The 18,303-nt window shown below is 42.6% G+C and overlaps 1 protein-coding gene across 2 annotated transcripts in view; it reads left to right on the forward strand.

Moving 5' to 3' along the window:
- Positions 1-18,303, forward strand: part of GLG1 (golgi glycoprotein 1) — a 155,239-nt gene that overhangs the window by 130,275 nt on the left and 6,661 nt on the right. For both annotated transcript variants that reach the window (XM_025888890.2, XM_025888889.2), the window contains exons 12-25: positions 735-872; positions 3,094-3,180; positions 4,452-4,514; positions 5,245-5,358; positions 6,354-6,442; positions 7,740-7,857; positions 9,529-9,621; positions 11,236-11,373; positions 12,798-12,921; positions 13,608-13,750; positions 14,169-14,270; positions 15,349-15,456; positions 16,973-17,093; positions 17,669-17,775. In XM_025888890.2, the coding sequence (XP_025744675.1) occupies positions 735-872; positions 3,094-3,180; positions 4,452-4,514; positions 5,245-5,358; positions 6,354-6,442; positions 7,740-7,857; positions 9,529-9,621; positions 11,236-11,373; positions 12,798-12,921; positions 13,608-13,750; positions 14,169-14,270; positions 15,349-15,456; positions 16,973-17,093; positions 17,669-17,775 (1,545 nt within the window). The remainder of the gene's footprint in view (positions 1-734; positions 873-3,093; positions 3,181-4,451; positions 4,515-5,244; positions 5,359-6,353; positions 6,443-7,739; positions 7,858-9,528; positions 9,622-11,235; positions 11,374-12,797; positions 12,922-13,607; positions 13,751-14,168; positions 14,271-15,348; positions 15,457-16,972; positions 17,094-17,668; positions 17,776-18,303) is intronic.

Raw genomic sequence — 18,303 nt, forward strand, 5'->3', positions numbered from 1 at the left:
ATTTGTTTTTTAATTAGTTTGCTATGTATTGTTCTGATTTCTGCCATCATAGGAAACTTTAGCAGTGTATCTGGCAGGGAAGGGTTGCTGCACTTCTGGGAACTTCATTCAGTGAGTGTCCACAGAGTTGCTTTACCAGCTTTCCATCTGATTTTACGTTTTCAACAAAGTATTTCAACAGAATGTTAGGGGACATTTCCAGTTTTTTCTTTAAATTACTAAAATCTAAATGACAAATAGACAACTAAATATTGCTGCCCTAACTTCATTTAGCTTTAAAGATCCATTAGAAACTCTTAACCAGGGTACAGATGGCTTTTGGGCTTGTTCGGAGTTTAGATAAATTTGAATTCAGTGTTCCTGACCCAACTGCACGTTCTGTCCTGAACAGGAGCTGGTATTCTACTCTACATTCATGGAGTAGTAGCACATTAGTTATGCTAAACAAAAAATTTAAATCCAGTTCACTTTTTATCCACGTACTCTGAGAAAAGGATGTTGTTTCATTTCAGTATATTAGAAAATGTTGAATGTACGATCTCCTTCCTAGAGGTATGGGTTTGTAGAAGCCTCCTAGAAGATTTAATCCTCACTTTGGACGAGATTGGGGGTATAAAGTTTGTACAAACAACTGTAACATTATTAGTTTCCTGACAACAGATTTCCTTTATGTAGTGTCTTTTTGTCTTGGTTCTGGTACTTTTAAAGTATTTTGCTTATTCTCTCTTATGTAGCTGTCTCGGGAGTGCCGAGCTGAAGTTCAAAGGATCCTACACCAACGTGCCATGGATGTTAAGCTAGATCCTGCCCTCCAGGATAAGTGCCTGATTGATTTGGGAAAATGGTGCAGTGAAAAAACAGAGACCGGACAGGTAGCTGACATAGCTATCCCTGTTTCCCTTATAGTAGTAGTAATAATAATAATATTCATGATGAACATTTTACATAGAGTACAAACACCATAAAATGCATCTCTATTTTTGTTACATTATTCAATGTCTTCTTCATAAGAAATCCTAAGGAAAATTTTCTATTTGGTCTCTGTGTCAGGAATAATTATACTTTTCCAAAGCATTTGGTTTATTATGGTTACTGTATTTTGTAAATGATTATTTTCCCTCTTTGTGTTGCCTCTTAAAAAACTGGATCCAAAGGTATGGCCTGCCTGTAGCAAGTATCTAAGATTTTATGGTAGACATTTGTGTACCAAGCTTACTGCTAGCTCCATCCCACTTTCTTTACCATATTTTCTTTTCCTGTTTTTTAACTTGTTTTAAATTTATTTTATATTGCCTTTTTTTTCTTTTCTCACCTTAATAAGGTACATTAAACTCCTTTTGAGGGAAGTCAGGGTATCAACATAAACATATATAAATACTAACATGCGTGAATAGTGTGCATGCCCTACAGTAGTCCTACAAGATATGTAGGAATGGGAATTATTTTTTCCATTTAGTAATTGACCAAATTGAGGCCCATGGGAGTGAAGTGTATTGACTTCCTTACCTAATAATCAGGTCTAATCCTAGCCAGACATCCAGTCCATTGTCTTAGAACCTCTCCATACAGGAAAGTGTAGAGAAGAAGGGCCCCCCAAGAATTACATGCATTCTGTGAATGGTTCCTAAAGACTTTGTGCCTGGTTTAAAACATAGAAAAGCTACATTAGTACATTCTAGCAAATTAAGTTAGGAGGGAGCTTGTCTTCTGTCTTAAGGCAGGGAAACCAAGCATCAAGGAATAACTACTTGTTTAAAGCTCGAGTGATACTAGAACAAGGTGTGAACTCGTGTTTCCAAGTTCCACTCTTACTACTCCAAAACACCCTCTGGGACTAAACTACCCACAATTCACGAGCAGGATTTGGGCATTTTTAAGAAGCGGCATGGCTCACTACTCAGATCCCTTAGCCCTGCCGTATCGTTTTCAGCAGTCTGCTTCCGGGGCCTGCTGCAGTTCTGTCAGGTTTATTGTGAGAAAGTGCCTGCAGTTGAGCTTTCTGCTGCCTTTGTCTAACGAAACAGAGGATATGGTCATATGGAATCCCAGAAAACGGTTTCCTTTCACACCCCTTCAGAGTAACATTGAGAAGGCTGCACTGTATTGCAGCCCATCACTGTGAAGCTCCACTTAGGAAAGGATTCTGTGAATGGATTTTTCCCTTAGCCACTTCTCTTACTCCAAAGGTTTAATGCATTTTCCTTCAGGGGTTCCCCCACCCTTTCTGGCCATTTTATAACTCCTACAACCCTGCTTGTCCGTTCCTATTCTAATTCTAAAACAGAGATTCTTGCAGAATACTAAGTTAAACTTGATCCTTTAATAGAGCCCTTTGCCGAGAAATAGCTACTGATATGCTTTGGGAAAGTGAGCTTCTGTTCTACTTAAAGCCTCTAAGTTTCTAAAAGGAATAGTAATGGATTGCTGCTACAGGGTCACTCCAGGTCAGGTTCCAAAGCCCAGACAAGATAGCTTTTAGATGCCCAAACCCTAGTGTGCTCGCTTGCTTTGCAGTTTCCCTCAGAATCCTTCTGTGTGGGCCAAGGCTAGAATCCCAGGTTTGACTTGCAGGAGCTCTCAGCTCTATGCTGGGTTTTGGACCTTGGGTCCCGACCTACTTTGCTCATGAAGAGTCTTAAAATATTCCATGTCTTTCTACTGTGAATCTGTTGTTCACTGATTATTATCGACATGCAGATTTAAAATGGGAGCAAATATATCAAAACACAGATTTAAAAAAAATGGTATGACAGGTTGTTGATGGAATAGAATAAAGGCCTGATAAAATTTTTGGACGCTGAGGACATCTGAACATGGATTCTTGGTGGACTTACCGATTTGGCCTTCTGGAGGATTTGTATGGCTATTGTACCCCCCTTGACCCTCTTAACCACCCTTTTACATCAAGTACTTATCTTCTCAACAGTCCCGGTCTGGGGACTCAAATAAAGCTTTAGTGTTCTGTTCAGTGAAATAGTTTTAAAAAGAAAAGATAAGGAGGACCACTGAAAAGGAGGTAGACACTGTTCTCTTGGCTTCCCTTGATCATTTATATAATTGAAAAATGCCAAGGGATTGCTTTCTTATTTGCAGGAGCTTGAGTGCCTCCAGGACCACCTTGACGACCTGGCTGTAGAGTGCAGAGATATAGTCGGCAACCTCACCGAGTTAGAATCCGAGGTAAGCAGCTTGCAGTTCATAGACCGCGGGCATCCTATCAGCGGCCCATCCTCTTTTCTCAGTCCTGCCCTTTCTCGGCCCCCGAAAGTGCCCACAGCCTCCGTTGACTTTACAAAGAAGTATATTGTATATTGTGTTGCTTCCTGAACCCCTTTCCTCATCTCTCCAGAGAACTATTCTATATACTTAGCCCTTTGGTTTTCTTCGTAAATTAGAATTATCACAGTGATTAGACCAATCTTTTTCCTCCCCTTTAAGAAAAGATAGCGGCTTTGCTTCAGATCTCTTAATCACATGCAAAACTAGTCCAAGCATTCCTGTTCCTGTTCTCTTATCTTAGCTCTTTCAATTAGGTCATCTGGTAATGTTTGTGTCATCAATAATAAAAGAAAAGCCTGGGACTTCGACTTAAACGTGGAAGACCGAATACGTTTGTTTATCCCTGTTTCATCCAGAAACCCACAGAAATATTAAAAAAGAAATTAGAAAGTCTCATAAGCATAGACATATTATTTAGAAATACAGAGAGCATTACTGGGGAGGGAGCAGCTAAAAATGTTAAAATTGTCCTTTGGGGGCAGAAATCAGGGAAGTGGGGGATTGCTCTTTTTTTTTTTATCTTAAGCCTTTTAGAACTGTTTGAATTGCCAAAATTGGCAATATGTAAAATTATATTTCCCAACTAGTCTTTTTTTTTCTTTCTATTTTTCAAAAGTTTATTGCTTTCTTTCATCTTCTGTCATCTGCCTTCTCCCATTCTCATTGTCCTTGTGAGCTTATGAGGACATTCTGGGGTGTGTCACTTTTTAAGGAAGATGTTATTTCAGCAGCTAGTGCTGCACAGAGGTTACTGTCTGCTTAAAGACATTTGTGTGTATTCCCCAGAGGCAGTGGTTTGTCATCTGTTTTATGAGCTTATAAACTAAAGACAGATGTCATTTACTCGTATTTTCATTTTGAACTGCTTAGCCATTTGGAAAAACTCCAAAGGCTGAACTCTGGTATTACTGTTAAATGTTTTTTCTCTGCACTGTTCTTAATTCTGCCTTCTCTTTTTTGCTCAGGCTCGAGGGGTATCTGCCTCTAGATAAACTTGCCTTTCAGAATGTAATGGAGGAACAATTCTGTCTGTGCCGGGGCTATCTAACCTAAAGACTACATCTAGAATTATTTGCCCATCAGTTGCTATTGATTCAGAAACACAAACTGCCACTCTTGCCACAACTAGCTCTTTCTAAAGCAGAATTATTACTATGTTTAATCTTCTACAGGACATTCAAATAGAAGCTTTGCTGATGAGAGCCTGTGAGCCCATAATTCAGAACTTTTGCCATGTAAGTAATGTGTGGAGAAACAGATGAGGAACAGAACCAAATTCACTAGGACTTTGACCCTCAAGTATATTGCACTTAACCTCTGCAGCATACATGACTCCTAAGTGATAGATTGACAAGTTAAAGTTGAAAATGTAAACAAATTAAGAGGGGGTGCCACCATCCTGGGAAACCTTACCTGATTATGCTTGGTGGATGCCCTAGTATGTACTTAGCGGCAGTTGTAGAGATGCCCTTCATAGGGGTGGGGCAGGCCCTCCTGAGCACTGCTGAGCTGCTTCCAGTAATCAGCTCAGGGTTTGTTAGCAGTGATAATAGCTTCTCCTTGTCAGTTGGATGAATTCTGTTACTCTATTACTTGATTCACTTATTGAACTAGCTAAATTGTGGGGGTGAAACCATGGAGGAACCATAAGGGTCTGACCATCAGGAGGCAATGTTGGGTGTGATCCTGAAAGCCAGCTGCTGGCGTTATGGGGGGAAAGGAGCGAAAGCCCTGCACAGTATATGTTTTTGTTGGAGCTTTGTGTGGGGCAACTTGCTCTGCAACTTTTAGTCCACAGAATGTTTATCCCTTGTAATTTCTCAGGCTGATTTTGATATAATTTATGATGTATCATGTTGGGGAAGGCTCTAGAATCAGTCTAGTTTTCATTTTTTATGAACTGGGGTGTAAGATTTGTTCATTAATTATTAGAAATGAAGTATAAGTGTGCATTGCCTTCCCCAGGATGTCGCAGATAACCAGATCGACTCTGGGGACCTGATGGAGTGTCTTATTCAGAACAAACACCAGAAGGATATGAATGAGAAGTGTGCCATTGGAGTCACCCACTTCCAGCTGGTCAGTAATGCCAGGCAAACCCTGTCTTGGCTGCTTGGGTGGTTCTGAATTCCTTTCTCTTTTCCAGTTCCCAAAAAATGTGGTCTTTATCCACGATGGCCAGGAACAATGGTAGGCTCTGGGATTGCAGTGCTAAATAAAATGGAGTCTATACCCTTAGGGAATGCGCAGCTCAGTGGGAATAGAGATGAGTCACATTGCTTGCTTTTGTAAGGTATGTTAGCCTTTGCTTACACAGCTAGTGTCAGTGGGATCTGCTCTTTTGTGTCTCTGTTCAGTGCAGCAGTCCAAATGTCTATCAGTACACTAGACCCTAAGCCTTATTCTTTTTTAAATCATACTACCATACCAGGTGTGACATCCAAAGAAGGTTAAACTGTACTCTTCAAAGTTGGCACAGATCTAAAGGAAGTGATTTGTGGTAAAGCAAGCACTTCCTTCCTAGGAGGATGAAATCTGTCATCTGTGTAAAATTGACCTCTTCTTGGGGCCTTTGGCCTATCGTTTATTTACCTTTACCAAATGATAATGAGGGCCTCTGAGGACACTGGAGACAGTGGGCTCCTTGGGCAGACAAGCCCTGCCCTTGTCAATTCTATGTTCTAGTAAGAGAAAGACACAAAAACACGTTTACACATAAATACAGTCTCAGGTGGGCCTATGAAGAAAAGTAAAGCCACCTACGGGCTGGAGGGTGAAGGAGAAAGGGGGCTTCAGAAGGAGGTGTTTGATTAGAAGGGCCAAGGAGGTGACAGAGCAGACCGTGGGAGATCTGGGAGAAGAGCCCTTTTGGCAGAGGGAGCAGCGTGATTGGAATGGTAGGGAAGCCAGAGGGGCCATAGCAGAGGGAGGATTGGGGAGGTGGGCATGTCCTGAAGCCTGAGACGGAAGGTGAGTTGCACAGGGCCTAGAAGGCAGGCTTTTGCAGTCTCTGCGCACTGCTGATTGGAATTTGCTGGAGAGCTGCTGATTTTCTTTCTCATCATCTTTCTCAGGTGCAGATGAAGGATTTTCGTTTCTCTTACAAGTTTAAAATGGCCTGCAAGGAGGATGTGTTGAAACTTTGCCCCAACATAAAAAAGAAGTATGTAGCTTTTACTTGATTCTTTCTGCTTCCCTAAAGTCTGGACAAATATCCTGTGTTCTGGTAGGATTAGCCTTGGAGGCCGGCACACTCTCGTGGTGGTGTGGCCAAGCACTTGGATTGTGTGGCCAGATCATCTTTATAGCTGCCTGGAGCCACGGGGCACAGGTGGTTCTGACGTGGAGAGGTTTGGAGGCTAAAGGGCCAATTTTAATGTTCCCAGGTTCAGGCTGTCTGACTGAGGAAGCAGATTCAGATTGCACACTTAGAGGAGCAAGTTGCAGTGTGAATGAGAGGTTAACTCACTGCCTCCCGACATCATTCCATGATGTCAGCTCTTTCAGAGAGCAGCAGGGGCTTGTACTGAGTTAAGAGGTCTAGTGAAGGAACAAAAACTTGATTCATTTAAGAATTAGGTCTCAATGAGGAAAGTGATGAGCTTTCACAGCATGGCTGCCCCAATTCTTCCATCTCTTTTGCAAAGGCACATTTCTTTTTTTTTTTTTTTTAAGGTTTTATTTATTTAGGGGCACCTGGGTGGCTCAGTTGGTTAAGCATCTGCCTTCGACTCAGGCTGTGACCTGCATTGGGCTCCCTGCTTCTCCCTCTCTCTCTGCCTGCCGCTCCCCCTACTTGTGCTCTCCTTCTCTCTGTCAAATAAATAAATAAAATCTGAAGATTTTATGAAGATTTTATTTATTTATTTGACAGAGAGAGACACAGCGAGAGAGGGAACCAAGCAGAGGGAGTAGGAGAGGAAGAAGCAGGCTCCCTGCTAAGCAGGGGGCCTGATGGCAAGACTCGATCTCAGGACCCTGGGATCATGACCTGAGCCGAAGGCAGACTCTTAACTACTGAGCCACCAAGGCACCCCTGCAAAGGCACATTTCTAGAACACATTTCACTCGTATAAACCAAGTTCCCATTTTGCTTAGGTTTCTGTACCCTTCAGAAATGAATTTCACCTTTCATCAAAAACACGTTAAGAGCAGCATTCCCCCCTGGTCACATGTTTGTAACAAAACAAGCATTGAACTGTCCTTGCATATATGTCGCCTCTCTGTCCTCCCTGCCAGTCAGTAATGTATCTGCCTTCAGACGTTTGTAACATACATAGTCAGATTACTGCTTTTAGTGCTCTGTAAACACAGTGGGACTTCTAGAAAGGGCATTCAGAAGCATGGTAAAGGGGGTCATGCACTCTGGGGTGGTGATCCAGCCCCTGCCCCAGCCTTGCTCTGGGCTCTCTGCCCTCGTGTGGCTCCAGCCAGTCTCAGCCTTCTCCTTTCCTTGGCAGGGTGGATGTGGTGATCTGCCTGAGCACCACCGTGCGCAATGATACTCTTCAGGAGGCCAAGGAGCACAGGGTGTCCCTGAAGTGCCGCAAGCAGCTGCGGGTGGAGGAGCTAGAGATGGTAACACCTCGTAGCATGGCCTCTGGGGCCCAGAAACACAGGGGCAGGCTCTAGAAAGTTGGGTGAAGGGTGGGGGCAAATTGGAAGATTTTAACCACTACTATGATTGTTAAGACTTGGAGCCTTGTGCTAAAATTTGCCATGTGACAGCTTCTTGCTTCACTTTTCCTAACCGATAAAATATTTTGACCACGTGTCCCTGGAAGTTCAGCTGTAAGAATGTGTTACAGTCTTTGCATCAGTAATGCCCTCAGGGATCGAGGGTCTCTCCCTATTGTCTCTGCTGTTTGTGGCACCAGCTTCATTGCAAGGCTGGGTTCCCTCACGGTGGCTGCCTGCAGTAGGTGAGCCACCTGCTCCAACATTCCATCTCCAGCAGCAAAGTAGAGCAGGAAAAACCTCCTCCCTTCCTGACAGCCTGTAGCAAGATCCTTCCCTCAGTGTGTGTGTGGTGTGTGTGTGTGGTGTGTGTGTGTGTGTGGTGTGTGTGTGTGTGTGTGTGTGTGTGTGTGTGTGTGTGTGGTTTCTTTGTTTTTGTTTTTCGAGAGTGAGAGCATGAGCCGGGCTGAGGCGATACGGGGTACATAGAGAGAGGAAGAAGCAGGCTCCCTGCTGAGCAGGGAGCCTGACGCGGGGCTTAATCCCAAGTCAGACACTTAACTGACTGAGCCACCCAAGCACCCCTCCCTCAATTTTCATCTTTCAGTTTGAGATCTGTGCCCACTCCCTGACTAACAGCAGTCTCCAGGGGAGTGCCTTGCACTGACGAGCTTATAGATCCTGAGGTGAGACAGCTGTTGGCAAGTCAGCTGCAGTGTGCACTGTAAAAGGAAACTTCTTACTTTACTTTTGAGGTTAAACCATGTTAAGAAAACAGCTAAAAGTATGTTTAATATGTTCTGTATTGTGAATCATACTTACTTCACTTCAGTCTAAGCAAAATCTAGTAATGAATACCGACCACCAATAATATCGCAAAAGGTGCATTACCAGATTTTCCCAAAGGGCAGGAGTGATTCAATGCTAATTACGTTTAAGTGGAGCTAGCCTTGATGTCCAGTTGTAATTGAGACTTTGGGTCCCTAGCTTTGAACCTTGCTCTTTCAATAAAATAATAATAAAAGTAGAACCCTACATTTATATGATGGTTTTGACTTTCTGAAGTGTTTTCCACATCATATGATCTAATTTCATTCCACAGCAGTCCTATGAAGGGGCCGGGCAGGTGACAGCATTTTGTTTTGCAAAGAAAGTCCAAGGCCATCTAGTTAGTCAGTGGCAGGATTGAAACTAAATCTAGGCTTTCTTTGTGCTGTGGTGGCCACACTGCTGCTGCTTTGCTGGGTAGGAGTTGTGGTCACTAGACAAGATCCGGTCAACATGTGAGTATGTACAACATTTGACATCCCAGTTTAGAATAAGCTCCTTTTGGGGTGCCTGGGTGGCTCAGTTGGTTAAGCGACTGCCTTTGGCTCAGGTCATGATCCTGGAGTCTCGGGATCGAGTCCCACATCGGGCTCCCTGCTCAGCAGGGAGTCTGCTTCTCCCTCTGACCCTCTTCCCTCTCATGCTCTCTATCTCTCATTCTCTCTCTCTCTCAAATAAATAAATAAAATCTTAAAAAAAAAATAGAATAAGCTCCTTTTTCCATGCTGGCTCCCTCCCATGCAGACAGAGGACATCCGTCTGGAACCAGATCTGTATGAAGCTTGCAAGACTGACATCAAGAACTACTGTTCCACTGTGCAGTATGGCAATGCTCAGGTGACTGTTTTTATTTTTTGATTGTGAAAATGGGAAGGTAACATTTTAATAATTAATTCTTTGCTGGTGGGATGAGCCTCCTCACATTCTCTCCAGCCTAATCACCCGCTCCTAAGCTATATCAGCCTTCTCCCAAAGGAAGTTCCTTACCTGCATTTGTCTTGATGTACTGTTCATTGTCTCCCTCTTTCAGGTTACCTTGTCCTTCCGTACCATGTCTTCCTGAGAAGCTCTTCCTGATCCTTCAGATGCTTCCTCCTCTCCATAGTTTTCCTAACACCGTGCACCTCCAAAATTGATTAGTCCCTTATTCCGTGCCCATTACACAGAAGTTCTTAACTAGTTCTTATTCTGTTAACATAAGAGTCACCTGGGAAACTTTGTTTCCTTAATGCACAGAACAGGGCCCTACCCAGAATTGTCAGGAATGAAGTGCAAACGAGTGATTTTTTTCTTTCAGTGTTCTTCCAGTGATTCAGCTATCTTTTCTCTCTAGTTCAGGGCATTGCCATAGTGCTTTAGTAGTCTCAGTTATTGTTTTTTCAAACACTGCCCTTTCCTTCCTTCTGGAACATCTGAATCTGTCCTCCATGTCTCTTTTTCTTTCATACTTTCCATTTCTTTGCTGTTTGTACTGCATTGAGGTAATTCCTCATTTCCACTTAGAGAAAACATGTATTCTTCAGCTCTGTCCGTTCTGCTCTTTAGAGAGGCCACCAGTTGGGTTTTATTTTTTGTTTCCAAGATCCATAATTGGTTCTTTTCACAACCATCTGTTCTTGAGTCTGGTTTACCATTTCTTTCTGTATTATTCTAAGGATATTAAATGCATTTTTTAAATTGATCTATTACTTTTTCCTCTCAGTTATTTGGCGATTTTTGGTTGTGCCTTAAGGATTTCCTAGAAGTCTCCTGACCTTATGTACAGCCTTAGTTACTGCAGCTTCCCGTTTGCTTCCCTTCTTTATCATTTGTTTATGATATCTAAAAGGTTGGTGTAGGGAACAGCAGATTTCAGGATACACTTAATTCACTATCTTAAAATCCATCATGTGGCACTTTATGCTTTTATGTTAACCCACTCCTCTTTTTTTTTTTTTTTTTGGTAGTTTTTTGTTTATAAAAGTTTGCCCTGTGAGACTGTATTTATCAGGGGTAAGGACTGGGTCTCTTTCATGTCTGGCATCTAATGCTCTATTCTCATGTGGTAAATGGTGAGTTAAACTGACCCTCCTAGCTCGTGCCTACTGTCTAGTCAGGGCTTTTGCTCCAGAGAAAGGCAGAGAGCCTAATGTGGGCTCCAGAAGGAATCTGGACAAGGAAGAGCTGGAAGGCAGAAGAAACCAGGAATCCTGAGTGGGTTTCCTTTTAGACTCCAGTGCCGCCTGCTCAACTCATCCATTATTTTTATACAGTCTGGTTCACTCTTAGCCCTGAAGCTGTAAATTTATAAATGTAATTCTCCTTGGTGAGCAAATTCTAATTCCTTTTGCCTAGGAATTCGGAATAGAACAAAAGATGGGGGATGCACTAAGAACTGAGGCTGTAGTCAGAACTCTTGGATTATCAAGCCTGGATACACCCCTTAACACGACCATAATTCTTATGCCCTAGATTATCGAATGTCTGAAAGAAAACAAGAAGCAGCTAAGTACCCGTTGCCACCAGAAAGTTTTTAAGCTACAGGAGACAGAGATGATGGACCCAGAACTAGACTATACACTCATGAGAGTCTGCAAGCAGATGATAAAGGTAAGGGATCCAAAACCAGGGGGTAAGCACAGGGTAAGTAAAAATAACAACCATAAACTTCTTTAAATGTTGGAGTAAATTTGTATAATCTTTTCATTCAGCCTGTTTTATACAGATGAGACAGTGGTTCTCATAGTGTGGTCCCTCAGCATCACCTGGGAACTGATCAGTGCTTGGGCCCACCCCGTATCTACTGAATCAGAAACTCTGGGAGCAGAGCTCTCCGTTTTAACAAGGCTTCCAGGTGATTCTGATGCAGGCTCAAGTTTGAGAACCACTGAGCTAAGCTAACTGAGCTCACCTTGACCTAAGGCACAAGTGAATAGATACCCAGCAAATACATGATTAGTCTTTGAGAGCAGGTAGTGGTAGGTAAACTGAAAAAGCCATCACCAAGTGTCCTGATCATCGTCCTTCCTCAGTCGAAAGACTTTTCTGTTCTACAAGTTCTTTTGTTTCATACACTTTTCCAGTGAGTGTTCTCTACAGCAGGGCTGACTTGAGAACCTAGATGCCAGTTCCTGAACCTTTCCACATATGTGAAGAGATTAAACTTAAAGTTCTAATGCCTTATTTAAAATAAAATAAAACAAAATGCTTTATTATAATTTACTTAAAAAATAAAATACTACTTTAAAATAAAGTGGTATTTTTCACTCTATCAGATACCAAAGAGAGTTGTGAAAGTTAGAAGTGTCTTTAGCTGGGCCTGGTAGATTTGAGTCCTGTGTAAAAGTGGAAATGTCAGACTCTGATTTGAGGGAGTTTTGTAAGATTCTGATAACTTATAAAAGCCAGTCAGCAACCCATGTCACCAACCTATATTAAGATATCAGTAGACTGTGATTAGCAGATAGACTGTTGATTAGCACATAGAGATGGAATTTATTATTAGTCCAAAATGGATCTCTCTTACTTCAAGGACACTTAACAAGTGTACAGGGGCTAGCTGCACAGACTTTGGTAGGATTATAGCCCCCGTAGTTAAAAGATGAACTAGACTGGTCCTTTCCCCACATTCCTGTTCACATTGATTGGTGGATAATTTTTAAGTTCCCTGTTTGGATTGGGTAGATACGGCTTGAGGGCTACCTGGCCACCTGGTATGGCATTACAGTCATACTTAAACAATATTTAAGCTCAGGAGATGTCATATAATGTAATATAGCCATGTAGGTACAGAGTCAGTCCTATGCAAAATAGGGAACAGTGAGGGTAGTAGAACTATGAGCGATACAGTAGAGAATAGGTGAAGAAAGGGAAGTTGAGGCTGGGTGTGTATTCAGACTTAGCTGTTTCTCTTACACCAAGTGATATCTTCAAGCCGATTCTGTCGTTAGCATTGCAGTAGATGAAAGAATGATATGGATGGTGTTAATTGCCGTATTTGGATAACTACTTTTGTAAAACTTTATTTCTTGCAGAGGTTCTGTCCAGAAGCAGATTCCAAAACGATGTTGCAGTGCTTGAAACAAAATAAAAACAGTGAATTGATGGATCCCAAATGCAAACAGATGATAACCAAGCGCCAGATCACCCAGAACACAGGTAACATCATGGCCTGGCTTTCCCAGTCCCTTTGAGTGTGGCTTCATTGGAACTGAGTTGGCATATATCTGCCTTATTAAACTACAGGTGTTTTGTTGTCCGTGGGTTTTAAGGAAACAGTCTGGATGCAATAAGCAAAACGACTTATTCTTTCTTCAAAGAGTATCTGGGAGAACAGAATGGAAGTCGTAGGAAAGAGGAGACAGGAGTCAGGGCTGGAGTTCTTTGAAGACTCTAGAGATTTAACAAAACTTCCTGCATGTGGTAGGAGAATGTATGGGTAATGTCTTTTAGAACAGAGAAATTTCGGCTCTGAGTTGCAAGACCTTGTAACATAGTGGATAAGATGAGTCAGGTAATCTCAGTGTTTTCCAAAACCTCTGTTACGGGGAACATTGGTGATGGCTGCTTGGTCTTCATGACAACTATTAGGAATACTGGTACTAGCAGAGCCCATGGAACTGCTGCAAAGTAGAATTCCTGGGGCTCCATCTCCACCTCTACTCTTTCATTAAATTCTGTTTCATTAAATTCTCACAGCATAGTGAGAGCTCAGTAAACATTGAGCGAATAAACAAATCAGTGGTTTGTTTGTGGTCAGTGGCATAATATGCCCCCTTTTGAAAGGTAGATCTCTAATGTTTGTGAATCAGGTGGAATATTTTATCATGTACTTTCCACTCTAGATTACCGCCTAAACCCTGTGTTAAGGAAAGCCTGTAAAGCTGACATTCCTAAATTCTGCCATGGTATCCTGACTAAGGCCAAGGATGATTCAGAGCTAGAAGGTCAAGTCATCTCTTGCCTCAAGCTGAGATATGCTGATCAGGTAGAAACTGGCTTGGACTCTTCACAGAGGTGTGCTTATAGAGGCCCCTCGACTCCTGGTCGTTTTTTCTTGGAAAGTCCCTAGCTTGCTCCTACTTTCCCAAGACCTTTTTCATACCTTCCCAAATCAGGGGCCAAATAAAAAGCTGAAATGGGAATGCCCCACCCAGGTGGGGCACCTGGGTGGCTCAGTCTTTAAGCGTCTTGTCTTTGGCTCAGGTCCTGATCCCAGGGCACTGGGATCAAGCCCCGCGTCAGGCTCCCTGCTCCACAGGAAGCCTGGTTCTCCCTCTCCCACTCTCCCTGCTTGTGTTCCCTCTCTCGCTCTGTCTCTTTCTGTCAAATAAATATAAAATCTTTAAATAAATGAAGCTGAAATTATCTGATAGGCTGATGAAGTCTCCCTTTGTCACATGTAGCGGCTTTCTTCAGACTGTGAAGACCAGATCCGGATTATTATCCAGGAGTCTGCTCTGGATTACCGACTAGATCCTCAGCTCCAGCTACACTGCTCAGATGAGGTAGGATTTGGGTACGAAACTGGTTATGAACAGAGCTGGTCAGAGAAATGTTATTGGAGAAGAGTCCTGTTTTCTCTTGCCCTTCAGCCTTGAATCCAGGATAGTTGAAGGCCCATCTTCTGGATTCTCCATAGTTTGAATTTCTGGTTCCCTGTGACACTGAATTAGACTTGGCACTGGTCCTGTCACTATACAGTGTTGGTTCCGTGTTTCTCTGTTGTACTAGACTATTCTTTTTATTTTATTTTTTTTTGTATTTTTTTATTATGTTAATCACCATGCGTTACATCATTAGTTTTTGATGTAGTGTTCCATGATTCATTGTTTGCGTGTACTAGGGTATTCTTTTATTATATATGTCTCCATATAGTTTGTTCTTCCCTTCTCCTTATTCTGATGGTCAACCTAGAATACCCTAAGACTTGCCAGAAAGATAAAGTGCTCCTATAACAGCACTAAAGAAATGCCTGTCCTTGGAAATTATTTGACTTCCTAGCTAGAAAAGGCCACGTGGAGAAGTTTTTTCAACATATGTCAATTTTAGGGGATCATAGCTAAAGATTTTTAAAAGAAGCTTACTCATACAGCTGTCCAGAGAAGGCTAAGTTTTTAATCTTTGATGTGAACTGTGTTTTAGAACCCCTTTGTGTGTGTGTGTGTGTGTGTGTGTCTGCGCGCGCACCGCATTTGCACACATGCTGCCAAGTTGTGAGTCTGAGTTGACCCTGAACCTTATAAAGCATTTGCTTTTAGTGTTTCACTTGGTTATATCACCTTCCTCCTGTGTCATCAAGGATAGCCTTCTTTGTGACCAGTCCTGGGACAGTCTGACTCAAATCTCAGGGTTGACAGCATAAACATGGGTACACTGATTGGTTTTCCACTCTGTGTGCCAGTCCTTGTGAAGGAGAATGGGGCCTCGCTGCTCGTACAGGAGGGAGGGGAGTGAAGTCCATCGGGAAACTGTTTGAGAGGACCCGTGGCTCTGTGTGGGAGGACCACCAGATCTACAGGCTGCAGAGACGAGGTTTCTGGTGAGAGTAGAGATGGCCTTGTGTTTCATGTGTCTCCTGAACAGATCTCCAACCTGTGTGCTGAAGAAGCAGCAGCCCAAGAGCAGACGGGTCAAGTGGAGGAGTGCCTCAAAGTTAACCTGCTCAAAATCAAGACGGACACTTGTAAGAAGGTAACCACCACCATCAATGGCCCTTTCTCCTGCCTGCTTTCACTCCTTTTTCTTTTTCCTTCCAATGCTGTCCTCTGACGTCTCAGTGATAAAACATCTAAACCTTCCTCCTCAGAATTCTACGCTGTTCCCCCTTAGAAAACCTTAATTGGGTTCTTACCAATTAATCACCTATACCTTAAGTATTCTTTCACATGTACTAATTATTTGTGAATATATCTCATCCCCACAACCAGGCCGTTGTTGAGGGGCACTGTGAGTACACTGCCGAGAGCAAAATGTCAAGTCCAACATTATCAGTACATACACTGCATCCATAAAAATCATTTCAGAAATAGCACATAAAAACAAAGTTAACAAAATGTGACTGCTAAGCATACATTATCTTGCAAAATTGCAACTGAGATGATCTATCTGATCTTTTTTAAAAAAAACTTTCTTTTGAAAAGTGTTTCAGTAATGTCATTGTTGAGTCACTGTGACTACTGTACACAGATCTTTTCATCTGCTGAAATGCTTCCGATTGCACACGGTCTGAGGAATGGAGGGAGTTGGCGGAAAGCTAAATCCAGATATTTTCCTTGGACTGCTTTGTCATCAAATGATCCCATTTAACTTTGAAGAGGACTTTTTGAACAATATTTGAGTTTTGGGTTTTGTTTTCTTGTTTTTGTTATTGTTGTTTTATTGGGACTATAGTCTTTCCATTGAAAGCAAACTTTTTATTTAAGAAAGCATTTCTAGGGGCTCCTAGGTTGCACGGTTTAGCGTCTGACTCTGGTTTCAGCTCAGGTCATGATCTCGGGATGGTGGGATTGAGCCCAGCGTGAGGCTCAGCATGGATTCTCTTTCTCTCTCTAAAGTAAATAAATAAATTTAATTAAAAGAAAAAAAAGCATTTCTGGCCTGTCTTTACCTCCTTTTCTTTCATTGTGTATAAATGGAGAGACACAGCTGATTTCAGTTCCATCATTTTTATATTCCTCTTGTTCGGAACGTCTTTAAACTCAGTAAGAATTGTTCTTGCAGTAAAATTTATGCTCTCTCAGTCTTTTTTTTTTCTTTTGAAGATAATGGAGGTAAAGTGAAACATTTGCAAACGTTGACCGTTTGGGAATTTTAAGATAGCATATTACTCTGATTTTCAGATTTCACATTTTTCAGTCTTCTTAAAGTAAGGAAATAGCTATATTATACCAGTATAAATACTAACACTTAGTATTTAATAATATGGCATGCCAGACTGCCAAAACCCAAATCGGATTTTATAACCCCACACTTAGCATACAGCTTTGCTTACACTAGGTCTCCAAGTGTATTTATGGAATTAAATCAGTTGCTAAAAATCTACATTCTTTTCATCATCACCACATTGCCACCTGTCTCGACAAGTTCTGTTGCTTACCCTCAGCCTTCCCTCCTTGACTTTTTTGTTTGTGTATAAAGTATTTGCAGATAACAGATCTGATGCATTTCCTCTATAAAAGTTCTCTCTGCGATGATTTTCCTTTCCTAGGAAGTGTTAAACATGCTGAAGGAAAGCAAAGCAGACATCTTTGTGGACCCAGTCCTTCATACAGCGTGTGCCCTGGACATTAAACACCACTGTGCAGCCATTACCCCTGGCCGAGGGCGTCGTAAGTCACTGTTGACTCTGACAGTCTCTGAACTATCTCTCAGACTCCTGAGAGCACTTGAAGCCACTCTTCTGTAGCTGCAGCTCAGATACAGACAGCATCCTATGGGGGCCTGGTTGATGCTGGAACTAGGCTTTTGTGGCAGAATGAATTTAAGAATAATCCTTTGGGTTTGAACTGACCTAGGCATGGCCAGATGTACAGATCTGATGAAAAGGGAAGGTTGAGTACTTATCAGGGAAGTAAAACTTCATCATCATCATGGCCCTCTTCCCCCTTGTCCAAACTAGAGCAGCTTCATCAGCTTTCCCAGTAGCCACACTGGGAAAGTTGTTTCCGAGCCAGACGTGCCCAATAAACATGAGAGTGGTTTTAAAAGTCTCTGGGCAGGTGGCCTTGGAAGTTCAATATCATTCTTCTTCATGTGAAATCTTGGCTCAAGTTTCCTAGAATGGAATTAACTTTGTGTAGCCTGTAAATCTGAATTCTCTGGTGGTGAGGTCCCCTTCTCCCAACCTTACAGAAATTTCTGTTCTGGACAGTTTCAGACTCTTCTTATCCCTTTTCTTCCACAGAAATGTCCTGCCTCATGGAGGCCCTGGAGGACAAGCGGGTGAGGTTACAACCCGAGTGCAAAAAACGCCTCAATGACCGGATTGAAATGTGGAGTTATGCTGCAAAGGTAATGACCAAGAGAATCTCCTGAAACGGCCATCTCTCTGTCAGTTCCCTAGCTTCTCCACTGGTCTTGTCCTTTTTGCAAGACCAGCAGGGAGGGTATTCGAAAAGCCTCCCCAGCTTCCCTGAGCCTACAGCCCCCATCTGCTTTTGCACGGGGCTGTGTCCACAGGCTTTGCCAGGGCCAGCGCTTTCTCTTCATTGCCCATAGTCCACCACAGAAAAGCGAGTCACCCGAAGGATGGCACTGAAGCCAGCCATGCGCAGAGAACCCAGACGTCATGCTCATAGGAAAGCAAGAGGGCTGGCCACTGCTGTCTGAAAGCTTGGTTTTCTGACTTGACCCAGTGTTTGGGAGGAGCATATGTTTGTGAGACTAGCCCTGGCCCTTGGCTAGGCTGAAGCAGGGAAATAATTGGGCAGAGAGACATCAGGACACTGGTGAATGTGTGTGGTACCCGGGCAGACTGGGGCTGGGGGAGATTTTTTCTACAAAAATTGAGCCTCAGCGAGAAGAATAACAGTTCTTCTC

Source organism: Callorhinus ursinus, unplaced genomic scaffold, assembly GCF_003265705.2.
Source record: "Callorhinus ursinus isolate GAN/ISIS: 27379988/994484 unplaced genomic scaffold, GSC_fseal_2.0 scaffold37, whole genome shotgun sequence".
NCBI lineage: Eukaryota > Metazoa > Chordata > Mammalia > Carnivora > Otariidae > Callorhinus > Callorhinus ursinus.